General features: G+C 43.6%; 1 protein-coding gene across 1 annotated transcript; it reads left to right on the plus strand.

Moving 5' to 3' along the window:
- The first annotated feature begins 6,554 nt into the window (after positions 1-6,554).
- On the plus strand, positions 6,555-13,539 carry LOC109906678 (NGFI-A-binding protein 1-like). Its single transcript, XM_020504511.2, has 7 exons — positions 6,555-6,970; positions 7,878-8,695; positions 8,963-9,096; positions 9,383-9,554; positions 10,025-10,193; positions 11,007-11,144; positions 11,337-13,539. Exons 2-7 carry the CDS (start codon positions 7,880-7,882, stop codon positions 11,411-11,413), a joined length of 1,506 nt encoding a protein of 501 aa, XP_020360100.1. The 5' UTR covers positions 6,555-6,970; positions 7,878-7,879; the 3' UTR covers positions 11,414-13,539.
- The last annotated feature ends 736 nt before the right edge of the window (positions 13,540-14,275 follow it).

Raw genomic sequence — 14,275 nt, forward strand, 5'->3', positions numbered from 1 at the left:
TTTTACCTTAAGATTTCTCCATCAGCTGCACTCCATGAATCAGTTCATTTGAAGGTACCCCATGAATCAGTTCATTTGAAGGTACCCCATGAATCAGTTCATTTGAAGATACCCCATGAATCAGTTCATTTGAAGGTACCCCATGAATCAGTTCATTTGAAGGTACCCCATGAATCAGTTCATTTGAAGGTACCCCATGAATCAGTTCATTTGAAGGTACCCCATGAATCAGTTCATTTGAAGGTACCCCATGAATCAGTTCATTTGAAGGTACCCCATGAATCAGTTCATTTGAAAATCTAATAAAAAATGATATTCTCATGTACTTTAACGATCTTATTGAGGCAAGCACCAGTATAATATTTGTTTACTCTTGACCACACAGACTCGCACATACAGTGCCTTGCGAAAGTATTCGGCCCCCTTGAACTTTGCGACCTTTTGCCACATTTCAGGCTTCAAACATAAGGATATAAAACTATTTCTTTCTGAAGAATCAACAAGTGGGACACAATCATGAAGTGGAATGACATTTATTGGATATTTCAAACTTTTTTAACAAATCAAAAACTGAAAAATTGGGCGCGCAAAATTATTCAGCCCCCTTAAGTTAATACTTTGTAGCGCCACCTTTTGCTGCGATTACAGCTGTAAGTCGCTTGGGGTATGTCTCTATCAGTTTTGCACATTGAGAGACCGACATTTTTTCCCATTCCTCCTTGCAAAACAGCTCGAGCTCAGTGAGGTTGGATGGAGAGCATTTGTGAACAGCAGTTTTCAGTTCTTTCCACAGATTCTCGATTGGATTCAGGTCTGGACTTTGACTTGGCCATTCTAACACCTGGATATGTTTATTTTTGAACCATTCCATTGTAGATTTTGCTTTATGTTTTGGATCATTGTCTTGTTGGAAGACAAATCTCCGTCCCAGTCTCAGGTCTTTTGCAGACTCCATCAGGTTCTTCCAGAATGGTCCTGTATTTGGCTCCATCCATCTTCCCATCAATTTGAACCATCTTCCCTGTCCCTGCTGAAGAAAAGCAGGCCCAAACCATGATGCTGCCACCACCATGTTTGACAGTGGGGATGGTGTGTTCAAGGTGATGAGCTGTGTTGCTTTTACGCCAAACATAACATTTTGCATTGTTGCCAAAAAGTTCAATTTTGGTTTCATCTGACCAGAGCACCTTCTTCCACATGTTTGGTGTGTCTCCCAGGTGGCTTGTGGCAAACTTTAAACAACACTTTTTATGGATATCTTTAAGAAATGGCTTTCTTCTTGCCACTCTTCCATAAAGGCCAGATTTGTGCAATATACGACTGATTGTTGTCCTATGGACAGAGTCTCCCACCTCGGCTGTAGATCTCTGCAGTTCATCCAGAGTGATCATGGGCCTCTTGGCTGCATCTCTGATCAGTCTTCTCCTTGTATGAGCTGAAAGTTTAGAGGGACGGCCAGGTCTTGGTAGATTTGCAGCGGTCTGATACTCCTTCCATTTCAATATTATCGCTTGCACAGTGCTCCTTGGGATGTTTAAAGCTTGGGAAATCTTTTTGTATCCAAATCCGGCTTTAAACTTCTTCACAACAGTATCTCGGATCTGCCTGGTGTGTTCCTTGTTCTTCATGATGCTCTCTGCGATTTTAACGGACCTCTGAGACTATCACAGTGCAGGTTCATTTATACGGAGACTTGATTACACACAGGTGGATTGTATTTGTCATTTAGGTCAACATTGGATCATTCAGAGATCCTCACTGAACTTCTGGAGAGAGTTTGCTGCACTGAAAGTAAAGGGGCTGAATAATTTTGCACGCCCAATTTTTCAGTTTTTGATTTGTTAAAAAAGTTTTAAATATCCAATAAATGTCGTTCCACTTCATGATTGTGTCCCACTTGTTGTTGATTCTTCACAAATAAATACAGTTTTATATCTTTATGTTTGAAGCCTGAAATGTGGCAAAAGGTCGCAAAGTTCAAGGGGGCTGAATACTTTCACAAGGCACTGTACATTAGTCCGCTGCAATGCCTTGTGGGTAAGTATGGCTTTGCTGAAAGTGTTGAGTCATGGAATGGTCCTATTTATGCCTGTGGTGTGGACACTCCAACATGCTAGGACGTGATAGGACCAAACAGCTGCCATGTTCAGTAGGGCATCATGTTGCAGCACCCTTTATTTACACAGTACACTGATAATGCTGCACTGATGAAATAGCTACACAATAGTCATGCTGATCATTGGAATGATAGGTGTGATATGGTGTAGGCCTAGGCGAGCTTTTAAAAACACTCCAGGATAGTACAACATGTGCTATAGCGGAGAGGCAGTGAATTGATTATTGGAATGTTCCGACTGTGTTGGTTTCTCTCTGGCTGTACCATCAATGCCCTCTCCCTCTGCAGAAGCTACACTGCCTTTCCAATCCAAACTGCCTCAACTCCTAGCCTTTCATCCGAAGCCAAATAGAGATTCAATATCCATCTCTACCATCAATTTTAAATGTGGTGTTTGTTTCCTTTTGCTTTTTATGCGTTTTGAGATAATTTTATTTAACGAAAAGCGCTGTGCAAGTAAAATGTTTATTTGTATTATGTGTTTTGTGTATATTGTAGGCCTAGGACCTTTTCACAACATCTAGTAAATTTAAAATGCCTGTTTTTTGATTTCCAACGCAACTGATGCAGTTCTACACATGAGCGCTCATACAGTCACCAGGGTTAAGATGGTGGAAAACATTTTAAAACAGATTGAAAGCGATAGTCTAGGCCTACTAGCTGAATGTGTCAAATTAGAGCACAGATCGCTGCTCTCCGTTGCAAACAGTTTTGCAACGGTGTCTGTGTGCCCTACTAAGCATGACCCAGGATGTCCTGCAGAGTGAGGAAAAAGTGCCCTGTGTGACACAGTGCGAGGCTTTGTCTCTACCGTCGTCAATACAACCATACATAACGCCCACAGGGCCAGCCTCTCCGTGGGCTGATCAGTACAGCCCACAGCCCACAGCAGCCCCAGCCTTGGCCTGCAGGAGGCACAGCAGGGGAGCTCAGAGCCATGGTTACTCCCACCAATACCCTGTTGGGCAGCAAAGCCATAGGATACAAGGAGCAAGAGCAGCGTGGAAGAGACGAATGACTTCACATCAGTTTAGGCCTAAGTACTGTAGTGGTTCATTGAGGTCTAAGCAGTTGATCTTTAACCTAAAACATTTCTGCACTTATATAATTAGTATGTCATTTTCTTATCAAGTGCAGAGAAAGAGAGTGAGAAACAGACCCATCCCTTTGGTTTAAGTGCAAATGATAAGTACTGTAAAGTACATGTGAGGCAGACTAAGTTGCTGAGGTTTTGTGATTGAGTCAGGGACTTGTTTTTGCGGGTGGGCGTGTGAGTAGGGGGGATCCTAATCCCTAGCGTCTGCTGTTGTTTTTCATGCCTGTTGGGTTGAGATCAAAAACTTAACGGCAATAATCATGCAAAATTGTCTGGCTTTCGCTTCAAAGTGAACACCAACATTAGTTTTACTCCTTTTCTTGTTTGTGTAGTTTGTTTCATCACTTCTACTCGTTTTTATAAAGGGAACTGGGTTATCTTTGATAGACTGAGGATACAATACAATGTCCCTGAAATAAATGCTACATTTAAAACTGTCATTTAAGAGCACATGAGTCTAGACTTGGCATCTGCATGAGGCGATAGTTAGAAATATCCCCCCCTGCGTTAGCAGATTGAGTTCCAACACCATCAGAGCTGGTGTACGGTGGGGAAGATGTCCGAAGACCGGCAGAAGTGGATGCCCTATGAGCCAGCCCAGTCGTGATGGGGATGAGTGAGTGAGTGAGTACATTGGAAGATAATCTGACACACATTAGCTGGGCTAGGCGGTGGGCGGTAAGGGGGGTCTCTGGAACCTGCGTGATCGTAGGCCCACCCACATGGGTAAATCCCCCGGGGGTTAGAAATGTAATCTCGTTTCATTATGACTCTGAGAAGCCCACTACGGACCCTGAGTGTGGGTCGATCATTCCTAGCCTGCCTCTGTATTCGTCATTAGGTACGAGTTTGGTGTATCTGTTTTGTATAGACAGATTGCTATTTACTGGGAAAATTCACTGCATTTTCAGCTGCTCCATTTATGAACATTATAGATGCACAATCAACATAGTAACATTGATCTAAAAATGTCCTGAAGGTATTTGTAGTAATTCTACCCCATAATTTCTAAGATTGTAGTACCTATTATAATTTTTTTCAGACAATCCCCACCCACACAAAAAACACCCACACACACACTTCCGCCCACACACACAGCACACTCTGCCGCCCGCATACACACTTCCACCCACACTTAGCTCGCAGACACACGTTGACAAAGACATAAGATGCTCATGGCATCGAACACAGAAACACACACAAAGTAATGGGTTACACACTGCTTAGGGTTCACCGACAAAATGTTCTTTTTCACTTAATAACAAAATATTGAAAGTAAGCTATTCACTTTTCTAATGTAATCGTGTGTTTACACATCCAGACATGTTCATGTCTGTCAATATTGAATGGATCATATTCTAATTTATGTGTTATATTCATGTCCTGCATCTTAACCATTTTGAGACCAGGAAGCTTCCTTTGTTGTGTGCGAGGTTGTTATCACAGGGTAAGGCGAGGGGCTGACAAGCGCACACGCGCGTGCGTGTCGGTGAAATGTGTTTGTAACAACAGTGGTACAGTAGTGAAAATGTACAGAACACTTTTAAAAAGAGCACGTATGTAAATCTGAAATACAGTACCGATGAAACAATTAGAGGCAAATGGAAAATATATATGTTATCTCATCTCTAAAAGTGGACGTATTCAATGGAAAATATATAGCCTATATGTAGCCCTGTAATAGGGTGCATGGCAGAAATGCCGGGTGTATTCGGAGAGTGTGTGTGTGGCCCTGCGGTCTCTGATGTAAGGCCCCCAATCCTGTGTGTGTGTGTGTGTGTGTGTGTGTGTGTGTGTGTGTGTGTGTGTGTGTGTGTGTGTGTGTGTGTGTGTGTGTGTGTGTGTGTGTGTGTGTGTGTGCATGCGTGGGCTCTGACAGGTCAAGGCCATCCACAGACAGGATTAAAAGAGTGGGTGTGCTGCTGGAAACTATCTGGGCTGAACTTACCTGTTCCCTGTTACCCTGCCTGGCTGTATGGAAAACACATCTTTAAAACCACACAACAGCTGCTCCTATACTCTGTCTATGTCCCGAATGGCTACCTATTCCCCTATTCCCCATAGGGTTCTGGTCAAAAGTAGTGCGCTATATAGGGAATAGGGTGCCATTTGGGACACATACTCTGACTAAATTACCTATCCTCATCATTAATCTTCTTCATAAAATATAACGTAGTAAACTACTGTAAATAGTAGCTAGTCGGTTCTTTTCTCTGTTCTCTGGTCTCATAGCTTCACAAGGATGGGAAATACAGTATATACTCCTCTACTCAATTATCCTGATAATTCATCTTGTTAAAAAAAAAATACCTTAGCAGCTAAAGTAGTAGCCTAGCTCTGTAAATAGATACTCATAATTATAATTTTTCATTAAAAGAATTAGCAGCTGAAAAAAGTAGCTCTGCAAATATAGACAGTAGTTAGTAGGTGTACCATGCTTCTGAGTCTCTTTTCTCATGAGTACAAGAAATGTGCGCTGAGAGTTTGTTCAGTAGCAGCGTGTGTAGATTCTAGATATTCTAGATCTATTTTTCAGGATAAAAACAAAGCCTCATCATCTCCCTAAGGCTGTACTGTGTGCTGTGGCTGCATGGCCTACTTGCCAGAAATAGCTCATTGATACAGAAGCAGATTGAGTTAATATAACAGTAAGCAGGAAGCTTTCTGTTGTGTCTCTAGAGAGAGCAAGCCTTCCTCCTTTCTATAATTTGTGATAAAAATGTGAAAATATGAGTTTATATTCACATGACAGTGAAGGACACAGAATGAACTTCTCACTCTGTGAGTTGATTATGTGTATTGTAGACAGTCCACGCCCAAAGTGAAATGGGCAATGCACAAGTCTGAGAGTATATTTGGAAAGGGAGGACAAGGGGCTGGTGCCAGCCAAAGATTTGTGTGGGTGTGTGTAAGTCCTTAGAGAAATGTTTGTGGTTCCCATGCACACATAGGACAAAGTCCCCCTTCTCTCTCTCTGCCTATATTCCCACTTACTGCCTCGATTCTGAGAGTAATCTGATGGGTAAAACACAAGGAGACACTGAAGTGTCATGGCAAGAAACTCCAAATAAATGTTTGCATAGAAACATCAATTTGCATATACTAATGTGTTTTATCCAAAGAGCGAAGGAGTAAAACAAATATGTAAATAAAGAAATGAAATGATCAAATAACCTAATTACTTCATTGATGATATGAGACAATCCTTATTAGTCTATCTGAAATGTCAACAGTTTCACTTCTGTACAGTCATATAGCCTATAGGGCGTTTTAGGGTCTACTCTACTCTCAACTCACACAGTCCCAGTTGACCGGCGCTGCCTGCCTCTGCCACTGCTGAGATGTGGTGCTTGGTATTCCATGCAGAAGCCTCCCACGCCCCTGTCCGCCCACGCCAGGATTTGCGTCACGCAGGCGCGTGGGAGTGAGCACTGTAGCAACCGCGGAATATCCCAATTGCAATAGCCGAGGAGGAGGAGGGTAGCAAGCAGGCAGCTCACATTCATCTAGTCTAGAGACGTTCAACACAATCTTATTTCTATTCAAGGAGGCGAAGGAGGGAAGGTAAACGTTGTCAAAGAACGCGAGGACTTTTTAGGCCAGAGAGCGCGCTTATTAGGAAATTAGAGAGCGTCTTTTGAATCTATCGATTTTTGTCCAGTTTATTCAGTTACAGTTTATGGCAGTTCAGGCTATACTGTAGTTGATACATTGAAACAACTAGATAAAGGAAACGAACGTGGTCCAACGTTCACCAGGTATGTAGCAATTAAAATACATAGTTGGAAGATGTTATTGCGCTATGACAATGTGTATTTTTACTCGTCTTCCTGATGTGGATTTACTTGCAAGACCGGTTTTGAGTTACATTTAGTCTGGTGCTGGGTTACTGCATTTTGTATTTACCTTTTTACGTTGTGTGTTTTCGAAACGAATTTCTTTTCTTTTCTATTTAGCTCGATTGATTTGTGCAAGTATTCCATGCTCGTATTGTCTTGATTCGCCTGTGTGACTGTGATGTCTTGTGTGCCTCTTGATTTGCTCTGTTCTGTGGAAGGTTTGAGTTTTATCAGGTTGCTTTGGTATTTTTCCCTAGAGGTTCTGACAACAAGTAGTTGTAGGACTGCAAGTGCAGACCTGTCTTGAACTGAAGGATAGTGAATTAGCAGGTGGTGTTTGTGCAGTTGTTGGCCAACACTCTCTGAAATCACATTGATGATAAACAATCAAATTATTTTATTCACCTAACTGAAGGTCAATCAGCAATATCTAATTATTTGTGACATAGTCCTCTAACTTGCAAGAAATGCGTAGCTAACAATCCCTTGGCTAAAGCGAGTGGAGCCTATGTGTGTGAGAGAGATAGAGGCCACCTACGCATGTGGCATGTGGTCCCATCAGCAACTAACAGGACTCTAACTGCTAACCGCCACTCTTCCTTCTGCAGCCCTAATAACTGCAGAACTTACAAAGGAAACTCAGACAGAGTGGATGGAGTGCCTCTTCCTCTCTGTCAGTCAGCCAGCCAGCCAGCCAGTCAGTCGCACACAAACACAAACACAGAGACACACACACCCCCCACTCCCCAAAACACACACACATACACCAACACTCTCTTATCAGGCAGAACCTCTTGCCCATCCCGTCTTGTGTTCTCTCTCCCAGGCATGGCGGCGGCGTTGCCCAGAACTCTGGGGGAGCTGCAGCTCTACCGAATCCTCCAGAGGGCCAACCTGCTGTACTACTACGAGGCCTTCATCCAGCAGGGAGGAGATGACGTGCAGCAGCTCTGTGAGGCCGGGGAGGAGGAGTTCCTAGAGATTATGGCTCTGGTGGGCATGGCTAGCAAGCCCCTGCACGTCCGGAGGCTCCAGAAATCCCTGCGAGACTGGGTCACCAATCCAACGTTGTTTAATCAGCCCCTGACATCTGTACCGGTGTGTAGTATACCAGTCTATAAGTTACCCGAGGGGTCACCCACGCCAGTCGGCGCGGAGCGAGGGGGTAACAACAGCGCCCGTGGCGAGACCCATGTCAAAGTGCCCAAAATCATGGCTGCGACATGTCTGGATCCAGGAAAGCTGGATGTGGCCAGGGACAGAGTGTCAGGGGGGTCTCCGCTGCAGAGCGGCAGCGAGGGGCGCTTCTGGTCGGGTCACAGCAACGACAGCGAACAGAGCCTCTCTCCGTCCGACCGGGGGTCTCCGTCGTCCCCCCGCGAGGGCCTGGAGGCACTTGACGCTGCAGCTTTGCAGTCTGTCCTGGAGTGTGTGGACCGGATGACCCCGGCCCTGGCCAAGAGCGACCCCGCGGAGGTCAAAGAGCAGCTGAAGACCAATAAGAAACTTGCCAAGATGATTAGCCACATCTTTGATATGAGTGATGATGATCCAAGGAGAGAGGAGGAGGTCAGGAAGTATAGCGCCATCTACGGACGCTTTGACTCGAAGAGGAGGGACGGCAAACAACTGACGCTTCATGAGGTAGGGATAAGAGATGGGATCCTTTTTTGCAGTACTAGGCTAGTCTGCTCAGTGGTGGGGCAATATAAAGTGACGAACCTCAGTTCCGCAAAACAAAAGGGTAGAAAAACCACAAAAGGTACAAAAAGTATAAAATGCTTTGCTTCAGCCGTCTAAAAGTAGGTCGGCAGTAGTAGAAGTTACAACGGAAGAGTTCACTGACAGAGTTGTGTATCAGCGGTTGTAGTTGACAACATGACTTATTATCGCCTGTGTTCTGTCTTTCAGCTGACAGTGAACGAAGCAGCAGCCCAGCTGTGTATGAGAGACGTGGTGCTACTGACCCGTAGAGACGAGCTGTTTGGTCTGGCCAGGCAGATCTCCAGAGAGGTCACCTACAAATACACCTACAGGACCAGCAAGTAAGGGCCACTCTCCTCCACTGCACCTCACGCAACCTTGCTTGTTAGAGTTAACGATGCTAAGGGAAGTTGGGAAGCATGGGTGACTTATTTACTTGCTAAATACATTTTCTCCTCGTGGTTATTACTATGTAACTAATTACTGTAATGTGTTGACTTAAAAATGTGTCTGTAAAATGTATGTAAATGATCGCAAGTTATGATTAATGTTATGTTCAAACTAAGCTTTCCATATCTTTCAATGTTTCCCGCATACAAACTGAATATTTTTTTTTCTCCACACTAGGTCTCGCTGCGGCGACAGAGATGAGCCGTCTCCTAAAAGAATAAAAACAGAAGAGAACCTCTTTGACATCCAGGAGGCTCTGCAGGCCATCCACATGAGACAGGGCATACTGAGGGAACAGCTAGCCTGCGCCAAGTCCAAAGGAGAGGAGATAGTTGGGAGAAACCTTCAGGTAACATGCCTGAAAAGTGGATTATAAAATGTGAACATGGGCCTCCCGATTGGTGCAGCCATCTAAGGCACTGCATCACAGTGCTTGAGGTGTCATTACAGACCTGGGTTCGATCCCGGGCTGTATCACAACAGGCCGTGATCGGGAGTCCCATAGGGCGGCGCACAATTGGCCCAGCGTCGTCCGGGTTAGGGGAGGGCTTTACTTGGCTCATCGCGCTCTAGCGACTCCTTGCGGTGGCCCGGGCGCCTGCAGGCTGACCTCGGCCGTCAGGTGAACGGTGTTTCCTCCGACACATTGGTGCAGCTGGCTTCCATTGGGGAGAAAAGGGGGTTATATTTATTTCTGTTTTAAATAAAGTAAACATTACAGAAGACACGTTTATTTGACACTGTCATTTCTGAAGCCATGTTTTTTGACAAGAGTAGGAGCAGTTGCTAACGAACTGTAAATGTATTGTGTTTTAACAGGTGCAGTTGGACCGTCTGTTAGCCAGACAGATGGAGATTCTCCATGATGCCGCGGTACAGGAGAGGTTACACGCTCTGGACTGGAGGATACCTGCAGGGGCTTTGAAGTACCACAGCGAGGCTCCAGGCACCAACGGCACGTCGGTAGACAAAAGCACAGAGCACCAAGGTAACGGTACTGTCCGTCTTCTGCGTCTCTCTTTGGAGTGCGCTCGTACATGAGTGCCGTTCTCGTGCACCAAATTCACAGCTCTGTGAATCACCATTTCCAGCCTTCAAATCTTATTTTGTAAGTCAGGGAATCATTTTGTATCTGTTTTTTTTTCTCACACATGTCAATGTCAGGCGGACTCATAGCTGTGTTAAGCCGTTAGCCAATCCTCGGGGGCTCATCCCGCCTTCATCCTTTTCTCTCTCGCACGGCCCATACTCCTGACAGCTCATTATATTCATGTTACCCATAATTATCCTCTCTCTGCACCTGTCATTAACTCTCCCACGACTGTTTACTTCCCCCGCCATGTTGCTGCCCAGGGGCGTCTCTCTCTTTCTCTCTCTCTCTTTCTCTCTCTCTCTCTCTCTCTCTCTTTCTCTCTCTCTCTCTTTCTCTCTCTCTCTTTCTCTCTCTCTCTTTCTCTCTCTTTCTCTCTCTTTCTCTCTCTGTCTCTCTCTGTCTCTCTCTCTGTCTCTCTCTCTTTCTCTCTCTCTCCTTCATAAGCTATTAAAAGCACCTTTATTCAAGTTGAATGAGAAGAAAAGTATAAAATCTTTTTTTTGGCACCGAGTGGCGTATATACTCAGGCCCACAGCAAAGATTTTGAGAGACAGAATGTTCATGTAATTTTTTTAGATCAACTAAGCAGCTTCTTGGATGATACTGTAACAGCAGTGCCATTGGAATTGATTGTGTAGTATGGCAGCGTGCATCTCAATGGTTTATCCATGCCCTGATGTTTGTCTGTGTATTTATGTGTATTTTCAGACGAGCGACCAATGAACTTGCGGGTGGCAAGTAAGAGTGTGGCGGAGGGGGAGCTTCCCCTGGGGAAGCAGCTAGCCAATGAGCTCAAACGTTACCATAACAACCATAACACAGATGAGGCCAAAGCACCAGCAACAGGTACAGCACCACTCAGGCAAATTTACGTTCACTCTTGAGTCGCGTATGTATTAATATACATACACACTACAAACAGTGAGCGTTAGTAATGGTCTGTTGCATGAACACACCTGCCTGCATTCAAGCTACAGTGAAAAGGAATATGATCAGAAAACGCATTGCATGTTTTATTCTGATGATATTTTCTTTTAGAAAATGGATCCTCGCATCAAGCGGCCAACCGCACTGACAGGAAGACCATTAAATCAGAACCAGAGGATTCCACATAGTGCCTCCCATCCTTCGTCTGTTTCCCCATCCGGTTTTAGTCTTCAGTCACTTTTTAAAGTAAGCGTCTATCTCAGTCAAATCAATGGATACTAAAGCAAGCACAGCCACAGTAGAGCCACAGTAGAGCCTTAACAAACCAACGTTGCCTCAAAAAAAACATTTATTTTCTTTAATTTTGTCCTAAGGTTTTTTGCCAAAGCGTCAAGACTAGAGCATAGATTCAGTCACGGGGAGAACTGAACGGGGGATGTCCTTTCACAGGATAACTGTCATGCTGTATAGGTCTTTATGTATTTATTGATTGATGTACATGATGTTATTTAAGAATGATGGGTAGGGATAGTAGCCTTGTACCACCATCCTGATCTCCTGAGCTTACATTCTGTTTCGCTACATGAATTTGAATGAAGTTAAGTGAAACAAGAGCGCAGCGGTCAGGATGGTGGATTAGGCTATATGAAAAAAAATGGTATTCTTTTTACCCCCAAAGCTATTTTTGGCTTGTCGTGTTCGATCGGTGGGTGACTGATGTACTGTAAAGAATACAGTAGGATTCTGTTTTAACCAGAGGTGAAAAGAGAGAGCTATCTGTAGAGGAGAAATTATAGTTTTGCTTCCTGTTAATGTATGTAATGTATGTATTTATGAGTGGTACTGTAAATTAATCTTGAGGCTGCAGAATATTTTGTGTATAGAACTCCAGTTAGAGTTCAGATCAGTGTTACGGGATAGGTTGGCCCAGGGACGGACTGGGAACAAAGATCAGCCCTGGCGTTTTGTTACTTTGAGGGCCCACAGTACAGTATGTCAATCAAATCGAGTTTCCTTGATAAGTCTGTCAATCACATGATCCTGTACTGTAAGAACGCACATTTGAACCTCAACACAACATTAATTGAGTTACCCATTTTATTGAGTAGGGCCCCTGGTCTGTTATTAGGGCTGGGAATTGCCAGGGACCTCATGATACGATATCACGATACCTAGGTGGCGATTCGATATGTATTGTGATTTGATACTGTAATTCTATTGCAATTCAAAGTTCCAAACACATTGCTCACCATGTCTGCTGCAGAGGGTCGAGAGAGCCATGAAAAAAGGTGTTTTGATCAGTCATGTGAATAAAAGTCCCAAAAGGATGTTGGCTCACCATTTTAAAAGATGGATAACAAGCTATATAGAAGGAAAAATACTGGAGTTTTTGCGCATGTACAGCTAACAAGCATAAAAATGGTATTGCGTTATTGGCCAAAAGAATATTGCGATATATTGTCAAAAAAGAATATCCCGATATGTAACTGTACCGATTTCTTCCCCTATCACTATCTGTTATATTGTTGCACTCCAGAAAGTTGTGTTTTAATACATATGTCACTGTAGGACCGACAGGGCCAATTCAGCCTGTAGTATTACAATAATATTTGCCTAATCCCAAAAAGCAGGGTTTTGTCAGTGTAGTGTTGGTGTCAATCTCTATACAGTGTTTATGTGTGTAGAGCAAAAACCGAATAACTGTTGTTAGAGAAAACAAGTGAAAGTGTCTGGTATCATAAGATGTTCATGTTACACAGCCTCGTAGTCTTAGATCCTAGCAGTGTTTCACCTGTGACCACCAATGTATAATTCAAGATGTTCATATGTTAGAATTAGCTCTCAGATGGTTGTTTAATGTTGTGTTTCCAAATGTGTAAATCTGTCTTGCTCTAGAGTCTGGTCTTTTTCGGGGTCACCGCAGTCACAACAGTTTTGTAATAACAGTCTCTCTAGCTCAATAAGACTGCAACAAATGCAATACTTTTTGTAAGTGCTGTTTAAGTACTAAGTACATACTTTCTGGGCCCACTGTCTGTTCTGTTGTTCTGTGCTAGGTGACGTCCCCTGTCTTCTGTACTGGTTTGGTTTAATCAGTGTCATGTAATGTTCACAGACCAACGCATGTCCAGCAGTGTGATAGACAGTCAAGATGTTGATAGTACATTGATTCATGTTCTTATCACTGTTTATAGTCACCGAGTTAGTCCAGGCTTGCCTACACAGTAGATATGCACCTGTTTTTTTTTAAACACTAATATATTTTATTTGTTATACAGCACATAAACATTATTAAACTTTATTTTTTATGGTGGTTGTTATTCTCATTCATGATATAATATATGTCTGATACAGAAAGAAGGAAAATTGTATTTTCTATGTTGTCAGATTCTTAAAAATATTTGATATTCTATTATTATTATGTCCTGCGATAAAAGAACAACATTTAGATTTTTTTTTGTTATGATGTATTTTTTACAGCTAGACAGCTAAAATGTTCCATGGCAGAGAACCTACACTGGTATTTCTAAGGTATAATGAGTGCTGACAGACAGACTGAATGTGGTCCAGTCACAACACTTTCTCTTCTTAAAAAAGAAAGGAATGATGAACCGCTGTCTGGGGTAAAGCATTTGCATCAGCGTCATATAAAACATTCTGAAACTGCCCGATGACTCACTCTGCTCACACTGACGCAGGTCCTTTTCATACTTCACATCTCTCTCTCCTTCGCCCTCTCTCTCTCCATCTCTCACACACACACACTCCCTTGCTCTCGCTCCTCCCTCTCCGCCTCTCATCTCTTTCTCACACACACAGATTTTCTCCTGAGATCAGGTCAACTCATCACTGAACACCCACATGTGTAGCTCCCTCCCAGTCTCAGCCCTATGTGATGGCCTCCCAGCCAATGCAAGTCACTGATGTGTTGCCATGGCAATAGTGATTGTAGGCGGCGGCACTACAGGCAGTGGGAGGGAGCTCAGCCCGGCTGCTAAACTGCGTGGGTGTGATCTGGTGAACGCGCCATCACCCCCGTTTAACAAAGC

This window comes from Oncorhynchus kisutch, linkage group LG16 (genome assembly GCF_002021735.2).
Source record: "Oncorhynchus kisutch isolate 150728-3 linkage group LG16, Okis_V2, whole genome shotgun sequence".
NCBI lineage: Eukaryota > Metazoa > Chordata > Actinopteri > Salmoniformes > Salmonidae > Oncorhynchus > Oncorhynchus kisutch.

What these genes read in the sequence shown, in the direction of transcription:
- LOC109906678 (XM_020504511.2), top strand. Translation starts at nt 7,880, where the DNA reads ATGGCGGCGGCGTTGCCCAGAACTCTGGGGGAGCTGCAGCTCTACCGA. An exon ending in TACACCTACAGGACCAGCAA is followed by an intron (nt 9,097 to 9,382) that starts GTAAGGGCCACT and finishes TCTCCACACTAG; the next exon opens with GTCTCGCTGCGGCGACAGAG. An exon ending in GGCCAAAGCACCAGCAACAG is followed by an intron (nt 11,145 to 11,336) that starts GTACAGCACCAC and finishes ATTTTCTTTTAG; the next exon opens with AAAATGGATCCTCGCATCAA.